At 28.8% G+C, this 26,819-nt stretch overlaps 2 protein-coding genes across 2 annotated transcripts; one reads left to right on the top strand and one right to left on the bottom strand.

Annotated features, from left to right (window-relative positions):
• Positions 1-1,745: 1,745 nt before the first annotated feature.
• Positions 1,746-8,242, bottom strand: LOC107455329 (uncharacterized). Its single transcript, XM_043052370.2, has 5 exons — positions 7,967-8,242; positions 6,976-7,053; positions 6,725-6,893; positions 5,409-5,761; positions 1,746-3,525 (listed from the first exon to the last, which is right to left on the bottom strand). Exons 3-5 carry the CDS (start codon positions 6,762-6,764, stop codon positions 3,190-3,192), a joined length of 729 nt encoding a protein of 242 aa, XP_042908304.1. The 5' UTR covers positions 6,765-6,893; positions 6,976-7,053; positions 7,967-8,242; the 3' UTR covers positions 1,746-3,189.
• A 273-nt stretch (positions 8,243-8,515) lies between these two features.
• LOC107455328 (translocation protein 1) lies at positions 8,516-26,214 on the top strand. Its single transcript, XM_016072851.4, has 8 exons — positions 8,516-8,784; positions 10,848-10,968; positions 14,029-14,134; positions 15,726-15,915; positions 16,677-16,763; positions 20,736-20,796; positions 23,210-23,329; positions 25,536-26,214. Exons 1-8 carry the CDS (start codon positions 8,749-8,751, stop codon positions 25,919-25,921), a joined length of 1,107 nt encoding a protein of 368 aa, XP_015928337.2. The 5' UTR covers positions 8,516-8,748; the 3' UTR covers positions 25,922-26,214.
• The last annotated feature ends 605 nt before the right edge of the window (positions 26,215-26,819 follow it).

The raw sequence follows: 26,819 nt of genomic DNA, 5'->3' as shown, positions 1-26,819 counted from the left end.
GGCAGTGGACAATGAATGGCCTTGGAACATTTTGTGGACATAGGAAGGCCTATTTCCATCTGAAAAGATATGCCAACACACAGAATTGCCGAATTTAGGCCTCAGAAAATCCACAAATACGACTTCATTCTACAATAAATAGTAATAATCCTAGATCAAAAAGACGTTTCTATTCTTATTGAAATTTAACAAGATATTTTCTCTACACATTGCAAATCTTCACTGCAACATATCGGAAATGCTAGAATTGTTGGCCGTCCATACGTTTCACACTTTCTTCAATAATATTCTGTTCTACTTAAATCATTCTTTTCCATAGCAATCTTAAACTTATAATCTCCCCTTTATGTGACACAGTCATGGGTGCCACTCTAAAAAATCAGAACTCAGCTTTTGACTAATTAACACAGTCTAGAGCTGCTTACCAGAATTTTCAGAAATTTATAGCTATCTGACACCAAAATGCATCTTTTCATGATAATGACCCTTACATTAAATTGCTTATTCTTTCTAAAAAAAATACACTACTTTAGTTTACAGCAAACAAAAGAAAAATAGTTCATCTTGTATATCTTTTTTACACTAATCGCAGACTAAATTCACTGATCGACTTTTTCCTAAAGTCATTTATTTTTCATTTTACCATTATCTTTTATCAAAACTCTATTTTCTTCTTACAAGAATAAATAAATAAATAATCATAATTTTACTTTGGTTAGCATTTCAAAAGGTCAGGAGAAAGTGTAAACTAAATAGAATTTATATTCAACTATAGTAAAAATTTTATTTTCGCAAGCAAATGAAGATCAATCAATCCTAGTCTTTCACTGTGCAGTCATTATTACTTGATTATTTAGCTACAAATACAAAAAAAAAAAATGACGTTTCATTAAAATTTATTAATCTTCAACAGAAAATATTTCTCACAATTTAAAAAAAATAAAAGAAATTTTAAATTAAAAACAATCGGGAGAGAAATATTGAAGAAATTCAGTCCACTGATTTTTTTCACCCCAGGACTGAAGAGTAAATGCAGGGATAGTAGTTATCGACAATATCAACCCTAATCTATGAAAAGGTACCCCAACATAAAATTGAGTTAATATGCCTCCTATTCCAGTGAATTGGAATTGTAGTGGTAGATACACTACATGGCACCCACAAACACAACTAGGATTTAATAGATCAAGATGGATTTATTAGATAAACAAAGATGGATACTTAGTATCCATCTTTGATCATCACAAATCTATAGATTTTTGAATGACAATTTTAAGCATGTAAAAACCAGAAGGAAAAAAACAGTATACTCTCATAGGCAGGGCCCCGATTATAATCTGAAAATAGGGGAAACATAATAGGATTTTGGGGCCCCCCTAACTTGAGCAAAAGAAACTTTTGATATTTTTCGCCCATAAACAATATATTTTAAAGAGACAAGAACCATGTGAAAACTATTAGAACCTTAGAAAGGAATACAGAGATCTTATGCAATCATGTCAGACCCTTCTTTACGTATTTCTTTTGCAAAAAATAAGCATTTGGGCCCCCTCCCCCTAGAATTTTACTCAGTAATCAGGCCCTGCTCATAGGAGCATAAGTCAAGTATTAGCGAATAAGTGATTTGAAGATTATTATTTGCCAGCATGAAACGTAATTAACATGTTATTGACTTTTAGTTTTTTATTCTTCACCTTTATTAACTTTTAAGCTGCTGATAAAATAGGAAAAAAAAAAAATCTGAATAACACTAAATGATACAAATTTTATTCAAACCATAGCACATAAAATAATTAGATAATATTGAGAACTACTAAACCCATCAAAAATAAATATAATACTAAATACAAGAAATATAATGCATTAATAAAAACAAATTTATATTGTAATATTTACTGTCATGAATAGACACTAGAATACATGTAAATTCTCTTATGTGTGTTATATTCATAGAATTGAATAGTCAGGGCTGTCACTCTTGGGAAAAATTCCACATTTTCTCTGTACATATTATACACAATATATTAAGAGGAAACACTACAATTACTGTGCTCTTGTGTGAGCTATATTGGGCTAACTATATTTATTAGTTTTAATTGATGGAAAAACTCAAGAGGAAAAAGAAACAGCTGAACATACTTAAATAATGCTACATAGCAAATGAAATATTTTAGTATAGCCGAAATATAAACATCCCATAGATTACGCTTTGAGTGACCATTTTTTAAAAGACTAAAATAAAACAATATTCTAGATTTTACCCAGTTTGTAAAGAAATCAAAAATTCCCTGTTATTTTAGGTAATTTTAAAATTCCCTGAATATTTCAGGTTTTTCTTATAGAGTGGCAACCCTGATAGTACTTCATTGAAATTAGGTTGGTATCCTATTTAAAAAAATAAGCTGATTTTTGTTCTTTTTTTTTTTACTAAATTTTTTTCAAGTGCATTAGAATTTTTGATCATTGGATTTAAGCATGGGTGCAAGTTGGAAAAAAGGCCAAGACTGAAAATTTTTTGACAGAAATACCAAACATGCACAATAACCCCTCCCCCCGACANAAACCCCCCCCCCCCCCCCCGACATATGCAAAATATCTAAGAAAGCTTTACCATAATACACCAAGTTTAAATACTGAACAAAAAATATTTATTCATTTCTCTTTTGATAAAATAACAACAGGACAAAAGAAAGTAGACCAATAACGTAGACCTAAAAAATATTTTTAAGTAGTAGAGAGTAGACCTAAAAATATTTTTAAGGACAAAAAAAAAAAATTCCGATTTCCATCTTCGAGTCAGTCTTGTTTCCGTCTGCGGACATTTTCGAAAGACGGAAATCAGTCCTGGGGACAGAAGACTTGCACCCATGGATTTAACCCTGAGAAACTGGGAACACCAAGTACAATTAGCCTAAATAACACTAAAGCATGTTTAAGAATAATTCTTTCTCCTCTACCACTACATGTTTTTTATTTTTGCAACACTAAATTTTGTGAATTACTAGTACAGCTACTCTTATTTTGAACCTAAATAACTTAAAAACATGTTAAATTTTTTTTTCTTCTCTACCACTATATTTGAGGTTCTTTTGCAACACTACATCTTGTGCATAACTGGTACAGTTACTCTTATTTTGTACCTAGATCAACAATAGGAAGGATCACATTACAAAGTTATTAACAAAACAGTCAAGATTTTTTAGCAATAACACTCATTAACAATTCTTGCAGAGTATTTCTTTCTTTTTCTAGTTCTTCTGCGAGTGATGATAACTCTTTGTTTTCTTTTTCAAGCTCTTTAAGCCTTTCAACCATCTTAGAGTTTATCTGCTTGCGCGTTTTCCTAGATTTTTGTGAGGCAATATTGTTCTTTTTTCTCATTTCTAGATATTTCCTCCCGGCAACACTCTCTCCGATTTCACTCCCTCCAGACTCTTGAAGTAGATCATCGTCCAGAGAATTTCTTTCGTCCAGCAAATCAAACAATGTGTTTGTTGTCGAAGAAACCTCTGAAGTTCCAGAAACCTAGAATAGAGCAATAAATTAATGCATGGAATAAAAACAGAAAACCTTTTTTTTTTACCATCCTAATAAAAACATAAAACCTTTTTTTTTACCATCCTAATAAAAACATAAAACCTTTTTTTTTTATAACCCTATCACTTAAAAAAATAATTATTGAATTATTCTAATTAGAAGATTCGACATAAATATTAATATAAGCTAATACTGTACAGAACCCGTTATCCGGAAATCAGAAAAAAATTCAATATATTTTCCCGCCATTTTTAAAAAAAAAAAATTTATTTTTTCCTCATAAGATTTTTCATTCTTTTTTGAAAGATGTTTACCTTACCATCATTTTGGAAATAATCATTAGTATATTACTTCATCTTTTTTCCTTCTGTTTATGATCATATTCAAATATTTTTTTTAAAGTTGGGTTTAACAATAAAAAAAATGGCTTTTTGTAGAAAACCGGAAAAAATGAGTTATCTGGAATAACGATGGTCCCGGATAATCGGCTCCCTACTGTAATGAGATTTCTTTGGCTTAGCAGTTTCTATGATGACTTTTTGATTGAGTAATCTCAAGCTATCATTTGCTTCTTTAGATATCCTTTATTCATCCTCAAAAAAGTGTTTTAATGTGAATTTCTGCGATTTGAATTTTTATTCTTTGAACTTTAAGAGTTTATTTTGAGGGTGTAATAAATATTTTAAAACTTATTAAATTCCAGAGGAAAATAAATGGAAATGAAATAGAAATTACACCTTTTGGATTTCAGTATTTTGGAATGTAAGCAAACACATAATTATAACTTTATTTTGAAATTTTTAGTATGTTATTTAATTTTAGGACACATGAGAAAAGAACTGCACATGAAGGTTGGCAAGTAATTGGGGTTTTGGACACCCTAAACTGGTTTTGAATAGGACACGTGGTGGGTTTACAGTCTTTGACTAAAACTGTCTTAAAGTGTCCAAAACCTTGAAAATTGTTAAAGGTAAAAATTCTATATTTGTAACCATTGTACACATAATAATTACATATATTAATAAATATTTGATACTTTTTATACAATTTGCTTTAATTTATTAAAAGAAAATAATATAATAGGAAAAGAGAATAACTTTTAAAGCTTCACAATTTAATGAACAACAAAAGTGAATACCTTATCCTTTAAATACAAATAAATATGCTTTTAATACTTATAGATTATGTTTTGAAATTACATGAATTACTAATTACTGAAATTACTAAAAACTGTTATACTTAGCATCTTCATATTTATAGATTTTAAACTTAAACAATAAAGAAAGAGTTGAAGATATATAGTAAAACATTTAAGAAAAAAAATTTATTTTTACAAAAACAAAACCTTGTTTTCATCCTGTTTTTTGTTTAAAAATTAACTTTTTATCTTTCAAAATATTTTTTTAAGAATTGTGATATAATTTGAATAAAAAGGGATTTGGACAGATCTGTTTAAATTGTGGATTAATTTCATTTTGTCCTAAATCTAGCCAACTCTGGCAAAAACTATATGTAAGAGAATTAAGATTTCTTTGGAATCACTCTAAGATAATATATAGTTTTGAACTTCAAATTTATTTTGGAATAACTGAATAGCAAAGTTGCTTTTTTCTTTCTTTCTAAATAATGAGTATAAATCTACATCAATATCTTGATTTATTTGCTGATCTAAGCATACATAATGGTTTTCACTGTTAAAAATAAATTAAAACTAACCATGATAAGCTTGAAGAGAAGTTTCCAATCAAAGAAAAACAAAATTGTTAATAAAAACATATTTCACTAATAAACTTAAACCTGCACGCGATAGTCATTCAGAGAAAAATCTTTTCAAGAGAGGTCTTTTCTACGAGAGTCCCAAATATATTTACCTCAAAACTGTCATTCTTCGGAAGTTGTGCACTATCAACGAAAGTTCCCAAATCGTATGAGAGCTCTTTGCCAAGGATATCAGCTTCCATAAAAATCAGATCACCTTGAATAGTGGTATTATTTAAATATTGAGACAATTCACTGTCAGGAATAGCAGTGTTCATATTTAATAAAGAAACATCCATGGCCTTTTCTGCCATCACATCTCCCTTCAGATCTAAATTCATGCTTGTGTTATTAACAGTTGAATCACTTATCTCAGTAAAAGAATCAAGAAATTTGAAGTCCATAAATTCTTGACTTAGAAAACACTGATCACCCAAATGATCCGAGAAATTTCCAAACTCTAAATCTATAAAAAAGGGCAAAAATTAATAATAAACATATAAAAACAAAGAATATGATTTTAACATTGCAAGATAATAAAAAAATTCTAATAATAAAAATTCTGAAATCACAGAAGTTTAAAAGATAATTCGATATAGAAATGCTTTTTCTTCAATTTCTTTGAAAGAACACCATAATTTTTAAAGAACATGATGAAAAGTTTTTATATTTTAGCAAAATAAAACTGTGAGTGGAGATCTTAATAAAAACTCAGATGAAATTGGGTGGTGAGGGCGGGAATTCCATTTAAAAATGAGATTTTTCAGCTACCTAACTCCATGACTGTCCAGGTGGGCAGACACCCTGTTTATTTCATGTATATGAAAGTTTTTAGTGCGAATTCCTCGCACTTTGGAAAAAGCTTCGAATTACGCCATTTAGAATAAGATCCGTTTCACTTTTCTTCCTGGATCTTTCATTATTTTCAACATCTGACCCGTTATCTAGCTTCCCTATTTACCAGTATTGTTCAGAACCTTTTCAAACAACTACAGAACCCCTTTCTCTGTAATCACGTGTTTACCGTAGGTAAGGTTTCTTCATGCAAGACGTTAAAATTTTTTATGTGCTAATGTAAGATGGACAAATACCTTGTAAAGGCAAAATCTTCTATGATGATGCACCAAAAATATTCAATGCTTTAAAAAAATAGAAGGCGTTAAAAATGTATTATAATTAAAAAAAAGATTTTTTTTCACGAGTTTGTGTTTTTTTAGATTTTAGAAATCTCACTTAACTTCTTGAAATCTCATCCTGTTTTTGAGAAAGGGTGAGAAATTCTCACCCACTTTTTTTTAATGATGAATACACTGTATAATAACTTATTAAAACATAACTTTGATGGCTAGAAGATAACTAAGCTGCAAAATCATGGGGGAAAAATGAATAAGGCATAAACAGGAATAAAAAATTAAAACATTTTGATTACCTTTATCACCCTGGCTGAGTATATCTTCTATTGAAAACATGCTTGACAGCGCATTTGTTTCTGCTGAAACACTTGTGGTGTCCACCCCAAAGGGTGGACATCTGACTCCTTGTAAACTGCTGCTTATCTTCTCCGCACATTGACACACAGTTGTAAGACATTGCAAGCACTACCAACAAAACATAGATTTAGAACAAATTAGAGAGTCCAGAGTATCAAATATTTTAATAAATAGAGGGGAAAAAAAGTACCTGATTTTCAAACTCTTCTTCAAAAAATAATATGGTCCTTACACACCTGCACTAGATAGCAAAAATATCTACTTTCACCTGAAATTAAACTTTAGATTAGAGATTCGAAACTTTGTCAGCCGAATTCAGTTATCAACTATAGAAAGAAGATATTTAATTTAAGACTAACTATGGAAAGAAGATTAAGATCCAGATTTCTTATATCCTTCTTGATATTAAAAATCTGGAGTTAGTTGACAACTTTGCAGGGGGATATTTCGGGATCTGTGCCGCCAACTACAATCGCCAAGATGCCAAATAGATTTTAAACTTGCAAATAAAAAAAACAAAACAAACATGAAGATGCTTGCCCCGGGGGTTGCTACGAGTTATACCTTTTGAGTTGGTCCCTTTCTGTGATGTCTTTTTTAGTTTGAAGTTTAGTTTCAAGACTTGGCGATTATTCTGCCACAGGTTACGATACGGAAATTTCCCCCTTAGCAGAAACTATACAGCTCAGCTCTTATTTATCAATAAATTTACTAACAAAAATGTTATCTCTTACTTAACAAAGGGTAAATGTCTAACTTAGACGATAAACGTTATATTACCTTAAAATCTCTAGACTAACAGTAAATAAAAAATTCCAGATAATTGATTTAAAATAAAGCTATATGACAAAAAAAAAAGGTTTTAAATCTTATTTACAACATACTAACATAAAACACTCGCTCATAAAACTGCTCTCAGACTAGCGCAAACAAAAAGTTGTTACGCCCCTCAAATGATTAGACATTTTATTGCTTTTAATGAGGAGGAGACATCAGATACGTAATAATAATGATAATGATGGAAAAACATTAAATAAAAAGGCTTTAATATATCTATGCATTTAAAAAAAAAGTCTTTCAAAAGTGATATCAAACCGATCTTAATATTATTTTCACGTTAAAAAAGAACAAAAATAATGATTACTTAATAACAGTTATTAATTCATAACTATAATGCTTACCTGTTAAAGAAAACGATTTAATCAGATGACTTCCACCCAATTAAGTTTTAAAAAGATGAATTTAATAGAAACTGAAGATCACTAGTTCACTGAAAATCTCGCAGATTATAACTTATTGAACTGATTCACAGATTGAAACTGATTATCATAAAATTTACGTTCTATTTATAAGTTTTACGGTGACGTCATTTTTAACCAATCAAAAATTAAGCTGATGATGTCATGATTTTATCTTATCAAAAAAAGTAGACGCGCGCATTGAAGAGAAAATGCAAAGGTGTAAAAAAAGTTGCGCACTGTAGTTGAGAGTATTATCAATGAATAATCTCTAAAATTATTTAATAAAGTTTCAAAAATAAAATCCTATTTAATTACACAAGCAGTGTGCATACACTCATACTTTGTTTTAATTAAAGGAAAAAAGAAATCGTTATTTTCAAAATTAAATAAATATGTAAGCGCACTGTCTTGAACGGCAGCCTGGCAGCCTTTTTTTATTGTTGCCAAAGTAAAAAGTATTATTCGTTTCCGTTTTGTTATTGTTTTTAGAAATTAACGGCAGCCTGGCAGCCTTTTCTTATTGTTGCCAAAGCAAAAAGTATTATTCGTTTCCGTTTTGTTATTGTTTTTAGAAATTCATATTATATATGAACAGATGTCTCGGGTAGATGAAAACAGTCATCCGGAAACGCTTGACATTAAACATAAACCTGTTCTATTGTTTTGACGTCAAGCAATAAGCTCTGACTGGTCGTCATCACTTTTAAAATTATTTCATTGCCATGGCCGAACGTCGAAAAAATAAAAAGAAAAAAGAGGTAAATAATATATTTATTTAAAATGATTTCAATTGTTTATAATGTAAATGTTGGCTATTTTGCTGTGTCGATGAACTTTATCCGTATGTGGTTAAATCTTTTTGAGACAGATTGGCTTGAGCAAATAATAAATGCAAATATTTTGTGCTTTGAAAAAAATTTATTTAATCGTGGATTCTTAAATATATTTTTTTTAAATATTATGAAGTTGTGTGAAATCTTTTATTACAAGTATATTTCAAAGATTTAATGACATTTTCTATTATGTCCAAAAATATTTCATAAATATTTCCTTATTTTAAGTACATTAAAGTGTAGAATCAGGTGCCCTTTGGATTGGGCTCGTTACCTTGGAACGTTTACTATATATAATCTTCGATTTTCTTATTATTTCTATCTAATTTTCTTATTGTTAAAAAATCTCTCTTTTAAGCAAGGTTTTTGACCTACCAACAAAACCAAAAAAAAATTTTTTTTTTCCTCTTAAAAAATAAACGAAATCTGCCCATTCTTATATATTATTATTTCTTGTGTGGCTTATCAATAATGATACATAATATACTAGCAAATGTAACCCTACTTTTAAAACTTAATTTATTTAGATAAATATTTATGTAACTTTGAATTAATAAAATTTATTTTTGCTTCAATGTTAAGAAAAAAGCATTTTTTGTAAAAACAATCTCAACCTTTCTAATGTGTTCGTTTTGAATTGAACAGGTGCAGAGAACAGGCTGGACTAACACTTGGTCTTTCTTTTCCATTCATAATAAACAATTTTTCAAAAAACGAATAAAATAAGAATTTATAATAAATATTACAAAATATTGAAAATTGAAGTTTTTTATTATTTTTAAAAGTATATTTGTTTTATAAAAGACAAATATTTAATTGAAATATCTTTTTAGCATTGTGAAATCTTGGATAAACGGACTCTCATGAGGCAGAAAAAATGGTCTGTTTCAGAGAGTTGGTTGTTTGCGGGGAGAGTACACTAATAACAAAGTTCAAAGCCGTAATTTGCATTTAGAATAATTGCAATGTTATATAAGTAATTAAATAATCTACGGTCTTTTTCTATTTTGCCGCCATTAAAGAACCCACGTCAAGGTTACAGGGTGCAAGTAAATTCAATTAATTTTACTTATCTTTTATTATTTTTATTTTTTAGATGACAAATATTTTTTTGGAAGAATAAAGAAATAATTAAATAGCTAAATTTGCTTGAAAACGAACGACGACTTGCTTGAAACTTGATGACGAAATGCAAAAGTACTTTATCTATGATAACTATATTTAATTTTTTACAAATTTATTTGCTCAAAAATGTAGTTAGTATCTTTAGGTTCAGTAGCAGATATTGGTCCCCAGCCCTCAAGACTTCTGAATAGGTGATATTTCTATATCTGTATCCCCAGAAGCAGAAAGTGCCTAAAACTGTGACGCACGTCGCAGAACAAACGAAGTCCTGCAGAACAATTTGTATCTTGAATAAGTGACAGCGTTTTCCTGCGAAAAGGCTGTCACTTATTGAAGATACAGATAGTCAAGTTTTTTTTAAATGATATTTGAGAAAGTAACAAATCAAGAATGTTTGCTTTGGTTTAAAAAATAATGCAGCGTATCTGTGTATGATCCTGCATTTTAATTAATGAAAATATAGTATTTTATTTAACGTAAAGTTGACTTTTTTTGACGCCGTGAAATTCTTGCATAACATTTGTATAATTAATAAGTCCTGTTGCAGAACATTTGAAAATATTCTGCTTATGGGTCTGTATCTGTCTTTGCCAGCTGAATTTGCCCTGTTGTTTAACATTAAATTATATAAAAATCATGCTAGTTTGCCCCAAGCGGGTTGCGAGTTCCACCTATAGATAGCTCTTCTTTTTGGTGCAGGAGCCAATATGAATATCTTCACGAGAACTATCTGTCTTTTTCATTTTCCAGTTACATTTTAGCAGTCCACTTGTGTTATCAAACACTGTGGAGTATTTTCTGTATTATTCAATGTATTCATCATAAATTGATTAAAGAGAATGTGTTGTATATTATTTTTGCAGGTGGATGTTAAGTTGGATGATAAACCTTCCAAAGAAGAATATGCTGTTGCAAAGTACTTAAAACAGACTCTTCCAGAAAAGAAAACTACATTATTAGGTCACAAAGTTGAATATTTTATAGGTAATAAAAATTATTTCTTTACTTTAATAATGTTTTGAAATAATTTTGACTTTTGGCATTAATTATAGTTTTAATAAATAATAAAATTAATAATTACTGCCATTTAGAATTTAAAAGAAATCTTTACGCCACAAAGTTGAATATTTTATAAGTTATAGGAGTTTAAAAAATCACCAGCCTACCATAGTTACATAATAATGTTAGTTTTAAACTAATTTTAACTATTTCAAGTTTGCAATATCTGTTGTTATTTCTTTTATTTTTTTACTTCAAATATTTGATGTTTAATATTAAATTTTTAAACTTTGTTTTTAGTGCTTAAAAGTACAATACTCTATCATCACTGTATTATTAATTTATATTTAGAGTTCCGCTATTATGTTAAATAATATAGAAATATTTTACTATCTGTTAATATTTGCTAAGCATCAGTTGCATTTAAATAATTACCGTACTACTGGTACCCCTAGTTGCATAATTTATGAAACTAATCTACAGCACTATCTTCCAGAAATTTATCTTAACACAGTCAGACGGAGATTATTATTATACGAAATTTAGCATAATCAAACATAGGAATCAGAAATAAAACTATACTGAAACGAATCCCTATACAGTAAATCCTGCAATCAAATAATTCAGGTTTTTAATTCTTATTAAAAACAAGTTTAGAAAAGTTTTAAGAAGGAGTTTTGATAATATTTCCCCATTCGTTTGCTTGTTTTTTTAAAAATAAACATAAAACTTTGTGAGAAATAATATGCAGCGAAATTTAGACTGTTTTCACTATCTGGCTGTGTTCTGGAGAGTTTCTACTATGGGGCTGGTACTGTATTAATAAGTGCGTGGAATATTTGTATAGGTTCGGAGGTACTAAGTTTTTTACATCCTTTCAGAATGAGTGAAACCAAATAAAATAACATTTTGTAAATACAAATGAAAATAATCTTATGTTTTGTAAGCGACACTGATACAAAGATTAATGTTTTTAGCGTTTGTAAACATCAATTATGGATGGTTGACTGAATGTGAACAATAACAAGCTTTCAAAAACCGGAAGAAATTTAGAAAACTTCCGATGTATCCCATCGCTTATGTTATGCTTACAAGGCGATGCATGAACAGGCTTGATATTCTAGAAAGTTTTATTATTTTACTTTGTGTTTAAATTCACAAGTAATTTCACCATTCATAGGAGTTTTCTGTCATTTATAGATTCTAAAAGGTTGTTAGCCGTAAATAAATATGAGAAAGTTAACATCACAACGTAATGTAAGGTTTACCATGTTTTGACCTTTATCTATATTTTTGTAAAATGTCAGCGTTAGTTATTTTTTGGGTAGGATCATACTCTTGTTTGCGGAGTCTTTCGAATTAGTTTCCTGTTTGTATCACTGACAGTTAAATCGAAAGAACATGTTATATTGTAAACACTACAAGTATAATAATATTGGATGGCCGTTTTTTTAATCTTAGGCTTAATAAATTAGTTACCCAGAAGTCTGGAAGTGAATTTTAACCCCTAGTTCCACCTGGGCTTAGCTTTATACAGTCAACCACCCATAGCAATAACGGTTAAAAAATTGTCTGCCAGTATCCTCTCGATCACTACATTTTTCATCAAAAATGCACTCTGTGTGCATTTTTTTAATTATTTTTTAAAAATAAATATAGAATAATTATGAATATTTCATAATATTTTGAAAATTACTTATTTCACGCTTGTTTCTTAAAAAAATTTCTTCATTTTAGAAGTAAACCTTTTAATGTTCACCATATTATGGGGAATGCTACGAAATAAATGCCTTATATTATCAATATGAACAGTATTTTTAAATATTTAAAATTTTCAATTTTTGAAAAAGTAACCGTATGGTTTACAAAATAGTCACTGTTAAAAGAGCTACCACAGCCCACTGGGCAGTAGGAAAATGTCCTAATTTTGCACTGAAGTCCCCTCATGATGCAGGTGTTCATTGTTTGCTATTAAGAACAAAGTTATTAGTTACTACCTAGGTTGGTTAAAAACCCTGCACTTAATGCAATTTATGTGAAAAATACTCTAAAGTTATTCAGGGTGTGTAGTGTTTTTTAAAATGCTTAAAGGTGCTTATTTTTTATTTACTTTTTTAAAAGCCCTTAAAGGTTCTTTTTTTAGTTGGAGGTTTGTAAAAATGCTTAATTTTCCGTCTTTCAAAATAAGATTTTTTCTTTGCAGTTTCGATCATCACCATAAATTGCAAAAAGAAAAAAACTTGATTTTTACAATTTTCTCTGCAGTTTTTTTGAGAAACTAGTTATTTTTCCATGATTATGTAAAGTCTTAGAAATTTTTTTTGCCTTTTTATTATATGCATATGTATAATATGTTTGATGTAGTATTGTACTCATATAAATGGAGGTCTTTAAACAATAAGAAATAGTTTTTATAATTGCATGTATCCTGATTATGATTTTTTTTTGTTTTTGAAAAGTTGTAAAAAATATTTTTGAGTGTTAAAAAAGTGCTTAAATTGTGCTTATTATTATTATTTTTTGAAAAACCTGTCTACACACCCTGTTATTGTTATCTGATGTATTACAGTATACATAATTTGAAAAATAAAGTTTTGACAAATTTCTTTTTTATTTCAAATAGAATATTTTTCATCTTTTGATTACAATGTTCAAATTTATTATTTTTTCAATGGTTAAGATGGTAACCAGAATGTTAAGAATNGTTTTTATAATTGCATGCATCTTAATTATGATTATTATTATTTTTTTTGAAAAGTTGTAAAAAATATTTTTGAGTGTTAAAAAAGTGCTTAAATTGTGCTTATTATTATTATTATTATTATTGTTTGAAAAACCTGTCTACACACCCTGTTATTGTTATCTGATGTATTACAGTATACATAATTTGAAAAATAAAGTTTTGACAAATTTCTTTTTTATTTCAAATAGAATATTTTTCATCTTTTGATTACAATGTTCAAATTTATTATTTTTTTGGTTTATTAGTTTTTCAATGGTTAAGATGGTAACCAGAATGTTAAGAATTATAAATTTTTCTTTCAGGTTCTAAAGCTGTTGACTGTTTAGCTGACTCACAATGGGCTAAAGAAAACAAAAAAGGAGAATTAAATTTTTCAAATAGAGATATTGCTGTTGATTTCATGGCCAGGTATGTTTGTAAATTTTTGGTTATTTATTTTTTATTGAAATTATAGTTTATAAATGTGTGATCTGTTTGATTGAATTACTATGTTTATGTGTATATTTAGGACTAGACTAGGATCTTGATTACTGTTTTGGTTTTCTATTTTACAGAAAGAATTTCTAAATAATTATAATTCAGTTTTTTACTAAACAAATATTGAAGAATGTAATTTACTTATTTATTTTTTGAATTACAAAAGTATAACATTTCAAAAATTCCTACATTTTTTTTTTCCTAATTGTTTCATTCACTTTTTTGTTCAACATATATTGACCTTATTTTGAAGTGTGCTGTTTTATTTTAAAGAAAATTAGATTATGGTTTATAAATAAATTCATAACTATAAATTATGAAACTATAGTTTACAGTATGCCAAAGAAAATATTGTTTACTATGGTTTTAAACTTTTAGTATTATAATTAAAATGGTGCTAAATGAAAATGGAATTTCATATGACTTATAAATATTTTAAGAGTAAATTATTCTGAATTGATAATTGCGAATATCAATTAAAAGTAATTAGAAAAGGAATAGTAATGTCCAAATAAAAACTTAAATTAAGTAGTATGTAACATTGCTGTTTGTTTAACATAACCTAGTTGATCTGTCGTAATGATCCAATTGATTTCCTATGTTGGCATAATAAATAACCATTCATCTAAACTGAAGTACAAAATGCAACTAAAGATACACATAGATGGCTCAACTGTAATACTTGTGAGAAAAATAATAAAATTAAAACAATACTACTCACCCTTTCATTTCCTATGAGAAGTTGAAGACTGGCTGTTCAAAAGCAAATTGACCATGAAAAAAACTAAGTAAATGATTTGTCTCATTGCCTATTTGTTTAAATTTATACAATGTAGCATAATTTTGTGTAAAATTTGAATCAACAAAACATGTTGTGATGTCAGACGACGTCACCATCTGTCATTATTAACAAAACATTGACTACAGTCGTAGTTGCTGAACAGCGGCGCTGCCTCACCAATCCAGATAGTACATAAACACGTTACTAATAGATATTCATCAATAATCTTTATTACTTAATACTAGCATGTTATTTGTTATCTTTTGTTGCTTTATTAAATATATATTTTAAGTTTATCATGTTCCGTATTTGGAATACTTCGTCAAGGATACACACAGTCAAACACGCTTGAATGCTATGCTGTTTTAAATTATTAACAGTCAAATACTATTTTAAATTTATTACAAATACATTTAAATTGCAAAATGAACATAGAATTAATCCAAGTTATTTTTATGTAACAAATTTATTTAAGCATTTAAAATTCAAGTAAATTTAAAATTAAATTTAATTGATGTTAAAGAAAATTACAAATAATATGTAATATGCAAATTTTAAATTTACAAAAAAGTAATATACAAATATAAATAATTTGTAATATACTACTGTATATTACAAATTATTTATATTTATATTACAATTTATTTGTAATATAATTATAATTTGTAATATGCAAATATTAAATTGTAATATCCAAATTAATTAAAAAAAGTACAGTTTTTTTTCTTCTTAATATTCTAGACTTCTGGAGCATAAGTTTTTTCATAGAGCAAAGAAAATAGTTGTACAAAAAGAACCAAAGAAAAAGAAAAAAGAAGTTGAAGAAGCTGCTCAGGACTCCGGTGTTGAAAAAGAAAAGGAATCTAAAAAGTCATCCAAGAAAGCAAAATCTGATAATGTTGAAAAAGTAGAGGAGAAAGATACTCCTAAAGTATAAAATCAATTTATTTATTTAAGATTAAGATGTCTTTTGTCTTTTTAATGTGTTTATATATCCAATATAACTTAAGTTGAAAGTTCGCTCATTTTACAAATAAGGATAAAAGCATTTTAGTATTTTTTTAATAGATTTTTTTTATTGATTTGAGAACATTCAATTGCTTGAAAATAAAACTTTGTTCAATTAAAGATTAAAAAGGCTTTCTTCCATCAAACTAATGTTATAAAAACTTTCTATAGTGTCCAGCTTCTATTAAAATCTTGTTTGTTCTGAGATATCTTATTTTAGAAGGCAATTTATTTCATATATCTGAATATCTAGACTTTGTAGAAAAGTGCTTCTTTTAATAAATTACTTTGCTATTCCCATTTATTGTGCAAACATTAATGTTTCTATTTTGAATTATAAAATTATTTTTCTACCTGTTTTAGGAATTTTTTTTAAATAATTTATTTTATTCAAGGAATACAACTGTATCCTGCTCTATAAATACTCCTATTTTAGAAGGCAATTTATTTTATAAATATGAATGTTTACACTTTGTAGAAAAGTGTTTCTTTTAATAAATTACTTTGCTATTCCCCATTTATTGCTCAAACATTAATGTTTCTATTTTGGATTATAAAACTGTCTTTCTAACTGTTTTAAACATTTTTTTAAATAATTAATTTTATTCGAAGAATATGACTGTATCCTGCTGTAATAAATACCAATATTAAGAAATTCTTAATGTAGTGAAAATTTTCTTGCAGGAAAAAGATATTGTTGAGAAGAAAAAGGAAAAGAAGAAAATAAAGTTAGATATGCACTTAGAACAGTTTTTCATCGATAGCAATGAGGTTAGTTTTTGATTTTGTCAAGATGTTAAAATTTAATAGATATTAAATGTTTACCCCCTTTCAACTAATTACTCTTTTGGTGTCGGTAGCAGCTGGAATTTAATTATTTGTATTGACTATGACTTGACTATTGCATTGACTATGACGCATTCATTGACTATCCAAAACTGAAAACAATTTTTCTTCTAATGCTTTCAGATCTGCGGTTTCAAAGCCTTGAAACTCATGAAAATTTTTTTTTTAAGATTTTGGATAAACACACTTACAAAATTAACTTTTATTTATACATATGAGGGCCATGGCCTCTGTATATCTACATCTTAGGTTCAGGGTATCCGCGCACCTGGAAAGTCATGAAAAATCATGGAATGTCATGAATTTCGGTATTGAGCAAAATTTGTCATAAAATGTCATGATTTTAACTATTTATTTAAGAAAATCATGGCAAGTCATGGATTTAGGTCGCTGACAAGTCTAGTTTTTAAAATGGAATTTAAAAATTACCCCACCCCCCATTTCATGTTGTTCCGAATATCTGAATTTGTAATAAAATGTTTTATCATGTTCTTTAAAAGTTATGGTGTTCTTTCAAAAAATGAAAGAAAAAACATCTTTTCTAAAGCAAATTATCTTTTAAACTTCTGTGATTTCAGAATTTTTGTTATTATTTTTATTTTATCAATTTAAAATTCTAGCTGAAGCAAGCTAGTTATTGGCGAATTTTTTTTAATTCCGAAATGAGAACAAAAAAATCAGGAGTATTTCTTTCCTTTCGGATGAACAAGAAAAGTATCTTTGGAATATAATTCTGCAGAAAAAAAATTTTTTGCTTTTGTATTTTTTTCAGTTCTTTTATTGCTTCAGCTCTTTCTTTGCTCTGTTTTTTTAAATTTAAAATTTTTAAATATGAAGATACAGAGTATAACAGTTTTGGTTATACCTATCATTTCAATTTATGTTATTATAATGCTTTTTTAAATTTCTTGTGTTTTTGTTAGAGAAAATAGTAACTTCGTTAAGTCATGAAAAATTCTAGGAATTAGTCATGGAAAGTCATGAATTTGAAAATCTAAAATGTAGCAGATACCCTGTAGATTTCTTTTTTTTCCTTTTCTTTTTGAACTACTTCCGGGTCAAAGCTATTAAGTAGGCACCAGCATCTCAGGAACAAAATATCCCCATAACCTTTGCAATATATATATATTTTTTAATTTCTGTTTATGGACTTTAAAAAAGCAAATTATATATACAGTGCACTCCTGATGATCCGGGTTAATCACCGGGACAGGTCGCACGGACAATAGAAAAACACGGATAATCCGAAAACTCCTTTTATTAAAGAAAAATTCAATATCAGTACAAAAAATATAAAAATTACTGACAATTGCATGCATAACATCAAACTAGGAATTTTCCTTATTAACAAATGTGTAATGCGTCTTCGCCATATATCGATACACATATTTTACGAACCGCAGTAACGTCACCGTAATCAAATCCTCCCATATAATCTAATAAAGTTTCCACAGAGCAGCAGAATGAGAAATTGTATTTCATTCATTTACTACATCTTCGGCATCAGTTACTATCATCACTATTTGATTTAACAACATAACGATGTCTTCATCAGTCAAATACTGGAAGCCAGGCTCACATGCATCACTTTGAAACCAATCTTCTAAATTTTCTTCATAAAGAATTTCAAAACCTTAGATTTCTTTTGCTTTTTCAAGAATACTGTATCATATTTTTCTTGAACATCTGAAGAGGATTGTTCATCAAGCGTTATTATTTTTCTCCACGATCAGGATAACGTAGATGATTTTCCATATCATCCATAACGTAGACGATTTGTTCCATATGCTGCAATCCAATAACGAATATTGCTTCCCAAAAATTTGGTAGTGTTATAACTTCATGAATCAAATTTTTTTAATCTTGAAAATGTTTCTCTTTATATTTTTTGTGTGACTCTGGAATGAGCACGGATAATTCGCAAACCGGATAATCGAGAGTGTACTGTACTTAATATTCATTCTTTAATTTTGAATTTAACTTCATCAGGCAGTTTTATTCATTGAGAATCTTTTTGCATTTAATTTGTTATTCCTTTTCTTTTGATTATTAAAATAGTTTAGTTGACTTTTGTGTTAATTTTGCCTACGCATCACATTATGTATGTTTAGATTTTACAATGCATTAAAAACCATGTGCACCACAAGTTACGTATCAATCTTTATCAAATGGTAATTAAATGTATGCTGATACAACAATTTAAACTCAATGATTGTAATTGGATAGTCAATCATATGGTTTAAATTCATTCATTAAAAAGTCTCAATTTTGGAGTTATGTTTATGAATTGCTTATCTTGTTACAAACCCCTATGATTTTTTGAGCTAGTAATTGTATTTTTATTTTCTTATAATGCATTATTAGCATTAGACGATTAATTTGTAGATGCTATCTATTTTAGCTTTCAGAAAGTAAAGGAAAAAAGAAATAATGCAATGGGAAAATCGTTATAAAAATATTCTCTTCGTGTCTTTGTTTGTGCTCATGTATAAGTCTATCTCATGTATAAGGTTATCCCCCCACTTTCCGAAAAGAAAATCAGAAGCCTACTCTACAATTTGCAATACAAGTGCTTTCAGAGAAATCGATAATTTTCTTTTTCAAAATTTTTTCCAGGCATTTAAAAATAAAGAAAACATTTCATTACTAATTTAATAAAACTTTCAAACTGTATCAAAGTTTGTTTCTGAGTCAGGTTCACTGAATGTTTCGTTAATGTCTTTTTCGGTCATTGGCACCAATCATCATCATAAACACCAACCAAACAGCACATTTATTTGTAGTCTCCAGAAAGAAAATAACTTTTAAGTTTAAGCCCAGCACTATAAGACATTTTTTAAAAAATAATTCCGCATGGTATTAGAAAAATGAAACTCAAAAGAAGGAGAGGAAAGAAACACTTGCCGTCGTGTTAAAGTAAGATAAAACTATCTGCAGCAAAGCTGAGGTGGGACACAAAGGATAGAATTTGGAGGATGGAAAGGTGAGAAAAGCTTTCACCACTCTCGCTACAAAACCAGTTCAAACCTGATAGAGGGGGGTAAATATTGTTTGCTCCTGTCTTCTGATGGTTCATTCCATGTCACTTTGTTCTTCAACACTAGAAAATTTTCTGTCTGCCTCTTTGGGGGGAATTTGTTTCTCCGGGAAAAATAAGTTGCTGAAAAAATTTGGGAACTTTCTGACTTTCCACTTTTTATCTTTATTTATTTATTTTTTGTTTATATGCGAGTACATAATATTTTCTTCACAATTTGTAGGTGTATTTATATCAATCTATTTCAGCTTTTTGCATTGCTATTGTTTGATACTAAACCAACCAATGTTATTTCTAATTGCACATGTGAAATAAATGAAAATTACTATTTCCTGAAGTCATTTAGCAAAAGTTATTTCATTGTTTAGGTTGAATAAAAGGCAGAGACAATTTAAATAATGCCTATCCACCTTATTGGAACTGAGCTGTAATTTGAGGAAGGGAATTAAAGTCCAGACAGTATTTATATTTAACAGTTAATTCTATTTATTGTAAAAGAAAGTCTATTACCTTGTACAATTGTTTGGGGAAATTGTTTTTTGTTTATGCTTTCTTACATAAGCACGGAACTTACTTATCTTTCTCGCATAAGTATAGGATCTCTTTATGTTGTTTAAAATTTGCAATGCTATTGTTTATAACGTATAAATAATCTCAAAGATATTGTAGAAAAAGCATGATAAGTTTGATTATCAAAGTATTTTTTAAGGTGTGCAAAATTCAGCTGCTAAAGTAAAATATTTTTGCATGTTTTTAAATGGTTTTTGTTTCTATTTGTTTTTATAGTGTGATGAAATACTTAGTATAGTTATGTGAAGAAAATGTGAAAGAAATTTTTATTGTTTTTTTTTATTCTTCAGCCCTACGTTTGGATTTATGATCCAATACCACTAAGAACATGGATCACTGGTACGCTGATGGGTATGGAATTTTTCTATATATTGGACTATTAAGGATTATTACTGTATATTTTTTAGTATAAGCTAAGAGGTTTAAAGACTTTCATGTGGGATGGAGGTTGGTTTATATTCATATCCCCAGGGTTGCCACTCCACAGGGAGAACAGGGTAAACCTGGAAAATACAGGGAATTTAAGAACAACCTGAAATAACAGGAAATATGCAGGGAATTTTTATTTTTTCTTTACAAACTGGGAAAAATACAGGGAATTAAATTTTTTCCTTCTTATTTTCATCTTTTAAGTGTCAACTCAAAGCATTATGGGATATTTAAGGATGATATTTCAGTTATACTGAACTATTTCATTTACTATAGTATTATTTAAGTATGTTCAGCTGTTCTTTTCTTTCCTCTAAGTTTTTCCCTCAATTTAAATTGGTATAGTTAGCCTAATATAGCTGACACAAGAGCACACTAATTGTGTTTCCTCTTAATATATTGAGTGTTATATGTACAAGAAAAAACAGGGAATTTTTTTCCAGATTTGAGTGGCAAGCTTTATCCACCAATTTTGATAAATTCCAAGAGAACATTACGAACAGAAATACTTCTCATTTTGTTGAACATTACATACAATCAAAGTAATACAATTGAATCACATTATTACGAACCTGAGGTATAATAAACACTTGGTTGTAGCAAACTTTTTTAGTGACCTCATACAAACTCCTACTTTTCTAATGTAATTTTATGTGCCCAGTGGACAGCTGAGAAATCAGTATTTGTTTATTGTGAACTCTAGTTTAACTGATTGCTACTCCACAAGGAGAACAGGGAAAATCTGGAAAATACAGGGAATTTAAAAATCAGCTAAAATAACAGGGAAAATGCAAGGAATTTTGAATTTTTCTTTACAGACGGGGACAAAATAGGGGATTTTATTTCTTATTTTTGTCTTTTAAAAAATGCATACCTCTCAAAGTGCAATGTATGGGATATTTAACGATAGGTGAACTATATTATATTATTTCATTTATTATAGCATTATTTGTTTTGTGTTGAGCTGTTTCTTTTCCCCCCAAGTTTTTCCAGCAACTAAAACTATCGTCTTTATCCTAATATAGTTCACAAGAACGGAGTGAATGTGTGTTTCCTCATAATACATTGTGTATAATATGCACAGGGAAAACACAGGGAATTTTTTTACAGATATCAGTGGCAACCCTGTTTAATTGTCACTGATGTTTCTTTTTCCTCCTTCAATACTTTAACTTAATGCTTGAAAGAGTTACAACAGCAAATACTGTATCTGAAATATTATATCGGAAGTTAAACATAGGAAGATTTGGAGAAGACTTAAAAGAGAATATTGAAGATTGTGAAATACCTGCTACTTCTATCTCAAAAAAGAAACATAATGCGTATAAAATACTCATTTTTTTTTCCATGTAGAATATGGGTCTGAAAATTCTGAATTCTTTACTAATTGTTGAACTCTATTTTGAAATCGAATTGTATTCAAGTGGAAACAACTAAATTCACCAAAAGAATGTAAAAATAAAATCAAGTTTTTGCTATTAAGTAATTGCTTTTTTTTAAATATTTGATTTATTATCTACTTGATTACTTAATAACTTATTAAAAAATTAAGTGCTATAACAATCATTGTTTTCGACAATACTGTCATATACTAAAAATGATCAATGAATTTCAATTTAACCGTTTGTTATAATGGATTTATTGCTAGATTCACTGAAAATTTATTGTTGTGTTATTTGATTATAGTTGGCAAATTCAGCTGCACGGAAATTCCTCTGTATAAAAAAGACAATCTGTTTTGACTTTTTAATTTTGAAATTGAAGCTTTTTATATTTATTAATATTACATTATTTCCTGATATTATCAACAAAAAAAAAAAAGCATAGTGTGAGAGTGAGAAACAAATATGAGAGAGAAAAATATTTTACAGCCATTGAACTCTTATTTAAGTAATTATAATATGACTTGTATATTTTTAAAAATTTATAGTATCTCAGGCATTAATTGATAAAAATTAAATATTTTTTTTAAAAAATCTTGAACCTTTCACTATAACTCTGATTCTAAAGGTTGTTTCTCTATTGATAATCACATTTTCACAGCTGCAATGTTCATATCAATTTTTTAACAATTAGTATTGCAATTAGCATTACAAAAGTAAAATTGTATATGTGAAAAGAGTTTATAAATTGCATTTACAATGGCTGGACATTTAATTAAACATTTAATCTCTGTATTCAATTTCTTGTGATAGGTACCTAGTTATTTTTAGTGGATTTGAGTATTTTAAATCTAGTAATTTATAATTTTGTAAATTTTAATGTTTTCAAATGATGTAATAAATTTGTAGTAAATTTGTGCTCACAAACTAATTGTTCCTGTTGTTTATTATAGTTGTGGCAGCTGTACTTCTATGCCTCTTTCCATTATGGCCTCAAACGATAAGACATTATATTTATTATCTAAGTGTTGCCGCTGCTTGTTTCCTTGTTTTCATTATTGGTTTAGCTGTTTGTAAGTATATTCCCTTTTATAGTCCTTCTATGTACAGTTTTTTTTAAAAGTTTAATTATTTAAAAACACTAGGCGGTGGGAAACCAAGATTATAAAATGTTTTAAAAAAAATCGTTCATACTTAGATCATAACTTCTATTAAATTTTTAAAAAAAATTTAATTTCTTAGTTTAAGTTTCTTTTTTGTTAATTTTGGGGGAGTGGAAATACTCTGAAAGCAGGGTTTAAGCTGAGTTCAAAAGTTCCTGAGAAATAACTTAAATTCAGAAGGGGAAAAAAAGCAATTAGTAAAATTTCATCTTGCGTGTTATGAATTTAATTTAATATATTATTCCAGATGCGTGGATGTGTTTGATTTTCATTTGTAAATTAATTTTAAATTTGAGTTATTCCAAGTGAAAAAAGTAAATGAATAACATGACTAATACAAATTTCTGATATTTAATTTCATTATTAGTTGTACTTGCCAGTTAGAGATAAGTTTAATTTCTAAGAGATTACAAATCTAATCAGGTTTATTGTAGAGGGGATTTGATGAATACTGCATTGAAACTGAATGACTATTTACAATTTAAAGCAGTTTGATCATCTTATCCGTGATTTGTATATTTTTTTCTGTGGATATATTTATTATATTCTGGTATAACTGTCTTACATCAAGCCTTTATTTTGCATTGTCTGAAATATTTCCTAATTACAACTGACCCCTCTCCAACTTTATGTTTTTTTAATAAAAAATGTAATTTGAAAAGTTCATAAGAAGAAAAACAAAAGTGTCTAGATAGTTTGTATTTTTCAAAAAATGTTAGTATTTCAGAAACCCTGCTAGGAAAAAATAAGTCTTCTAGTTGGAAACTATTGAATCTATTTAATTTTTACGTTTAAATTGCATTTTTAGGATAGATTTTTGCACAATTCTTTTTTTTAATTTTTTTATTGTGTCCATGGACATTTAAATGGCCTCGAGTGCCTTCAAAACAGCATCCGCAAGCTCCAATACATCATTACTGTAAAGGATCTCACGAAGTTCTGAAGCCAGTGGCACCATACCCAGTATAGAAACATATGAGGTAAGGGCTGGTCACTCGAGAATGTGATCCGGGGTAAGTTGGACATGGGTGCAGTTCTTGCAGGGAATGTAAGTTCTTATTTCATCGGGAAGCACAATTCTTAATGTTTGTAAAGTTCGGGGGTGCACAATTCGTAATATTTTATAATTCATTTATCATAGATAATTATCATATCTTAATACTAATTTGGGGAAAATCGGGTAATTATTAGTTCAGTAATTTACTATTGGGGAAAAAATGAACTTATTTGAATTCTTAATAACCTTCACAATAAAAGAAGGATGACCGGAACCTTAAAACAACATTTCTTTATGTTACGAGATCGTTTCACTCATTAAACAATAACTCTCACCACATAAGCCATCTCTAGGGGGTGATCAGCCTGCGTAGGGACTGAGGGTGTGTGGTATCAGTCCTCGGTAGATTGTTCTACCGTAAAGTGCTCGACTTCGGGTGCAGGGCGTTGGAATACCAAAGCAGGGGAACCATCCCCTCTGCAGAGGATCAAAATTGCGAGGGCATGTCTTCAACTCATCCCCAGGGATGTTTCCCAGACTGTCACTAATAGCCCATTGTGCATCTCTAGTACAACGTAAATGAAGTATAGTTCGTTCACCAGGAGTTAGCACTTGGCTCCGCCTTCATCATTTCGTTATTTGTGGGAGAAGGATGTGAACAATCCTGAACAAGGTTGTTATTTGGCGATCATATGACAAAAATATTTATTTTGCAATTTTAATGTGCATTTTTCTACATTAACTATTTCATAAATTAAATAATATTTCTTTCTTTTGAGTGAATAGTTTGTCCATTTTGAGACATTTTACTGGGAAAACAGTAGTTTTTCAATTTAAAATATATTTAATTAGCTAGAGTAATGAAAGGTATATTAGCAGATGATAAAGTAATAAATGTAAGTGACTGAAAAAGAGCTCAATGTTTGCATTTGGCGTACATTAAGGGTTGTCACATGTTCAAATGCGGAAATGTTTCTCTTCTTACTCCCGCGCTGAAATTTACTCTGCGTTTGAGGAAGTGGTGCCAAGTTCTGGTGAATGAACTATACCTACCTATGTTAAAATATGTTTAAATCAATTTTATACTTTGATTAGATTATGTTTTCTTTTCTATTACAGTGCGCCTGGTTGTATTTGTCTTGGTGTGGATAGTTACTTTTGGAAAGCACCACTTGTGGCTCTTGCCGAATCTCACCGAAGATGTAGGGTTTTTCGAATCCTTCTGGCCTCTCTATCACTATGAGTATAAAGGTTCTAAAGAAAAAAAAGTTGACACCAAAGAAAAATCTTCCAAAGGAGTGGAGAAGAAAGTTGAAGAAGAAGACAATAACAAAGAAGAGTCTCAGGGGGAGGAGGAAGAAGAAGAAAAGAATAACGAGCATAGTCAGTCAGAATCGGAGAAGAGTGAGGGTGAGGCCCAGAAAACGGACAATGGCTTTGAATTTTTAGAAGCTGAAGAAGGGAGTGCCACAGACGAGCAGGACGAAGATCGCAAGACGAAGTGACCTGGTGACGGACGTTCGATTCATGGCATTTACTCTTGTATTACATTTAGAGGATATTGCTGCAATGTGTCAGATGACTTTTCACTATTTTTATATGCATATATTTAAATGTTTTAAATTATAAAAAAAAATGTGTTTAAAAATTTTTAGGTTAAATGTTTTGATCTGGGAATACAGAATATTGTGTTTTACTTTTATGTTTCTTTGTGTTTCAATAGAACAAAACATTCCAACCAGTGTTGTGTCAACCAAAAGTATTTTTGAATTATAATTAAACACATATTATGAATCTCTGTAGTTGATATTTTACTTGTTTTTAATAATTTAATTACTCTGATTGTTTTCGAAATTTAAAGTAACCCAAATTACTTTCATGGAGTGGGATGGAGAATTTTTTACACACAACTGCTGCAATGTTTATAGTGATGACGTAAAATTATTAAGATGTTTGACATTGTGCATATACAGTGATACTTAGGGCCAGGAGTGCCATTTTGCCAAGAGGTGCCTATGCAAAAATTAAAAAAATATATTGTGCAACATTTATATTTTGTTGTATTATATTGTGCTTATGAAATTAAAACTTGGCTCCAACTTTTTTTTTACTAAACAATGGTGATGGTGTTAGTATGACAGGCTGAATTTAAAGCACATTATGGTTGAAATTCATAATTATCATTTAATGTGCCAAATCACTTTAAACTGCTTTAATCAAACGTTACCAACTAATTATTATTAGTAAAATAGCAAATTATTAGTAAAATTTATTTCTTAGCTAATCAAGATTTAAACCATTTGGATCCTTGAATAAGTTATCATTCAGCTGCATCAGGACAAAAATAACTCAAGAGTATATGATTCAGTTATGTTATTGTAATTGCTTTTACCAAAATCTATA

Source organism: Parasteatoda tepidariorum, chromosome 6 (assembly GCF_043381705.1).
Source record: "Parasteatoda tepidariorum isolate YZ-2023 chromosome 6, CAS_Ptep_4.0, whole genome shotgun sequence".
In the NCBI taxonomy this organism is placed as follows: Eukaryota; Metazoa; Arthropoda; class Arachnida; order Araneae; family Theridiidae; genus Parasteatoda; species Parasteatoda tepidariorum.
Note: the sequence above shows the minus strand (reverse complement) of the source record. Positions and strands in the feature narration are given on the sequence as shown.

Excerpts from the sequence above, each read along its gene's own strand:
- LOC107455328 (XM_016072851.4), top strand. The coding sequence starts at position 8,749 with ATGGCCGAACGTCGAAAAAATAAAAAGAAAAAAGAG. Across the intron at positions 14,135-15,725 it reads GCTGTTGATTTCATGGCCAG|ACTTCTGGAGCATAAGTTTT; the intron begins GTATGTTTGTAA and ends TTAATATTCTAG. Across the intron at positions 23,330-25,535 it reads CATTATTGGTTTAGCTGTTT|TGCGCCTGGTTGTATTTGTC; the intron begins GTAAGTATATTC and ends TTTCTATTACAG.
- LOC107455329 (XM_043052370.2), bottom strand. The coding sequence starts at position 6,764 with ATGTTTTCAATAGAAGATATACTCAGCCAGGGTGATAAAG. Across the intron at positions 5,762-6,724 it reads ACTCAGCCAGGGTGATAAAG|ATTTAGAGTTTGGAAATTTC; the intron begins GTAATCAAAATG and ends CCTTTTTTATAG. Across the intron at positions 3,526-5,408 it reads CGAAGAATGACAGTTTTGAG|GTTTCTGGAACTTCAGAGGT; the intron begins GTAAATATATTT and ends GCTCTATTCTAG.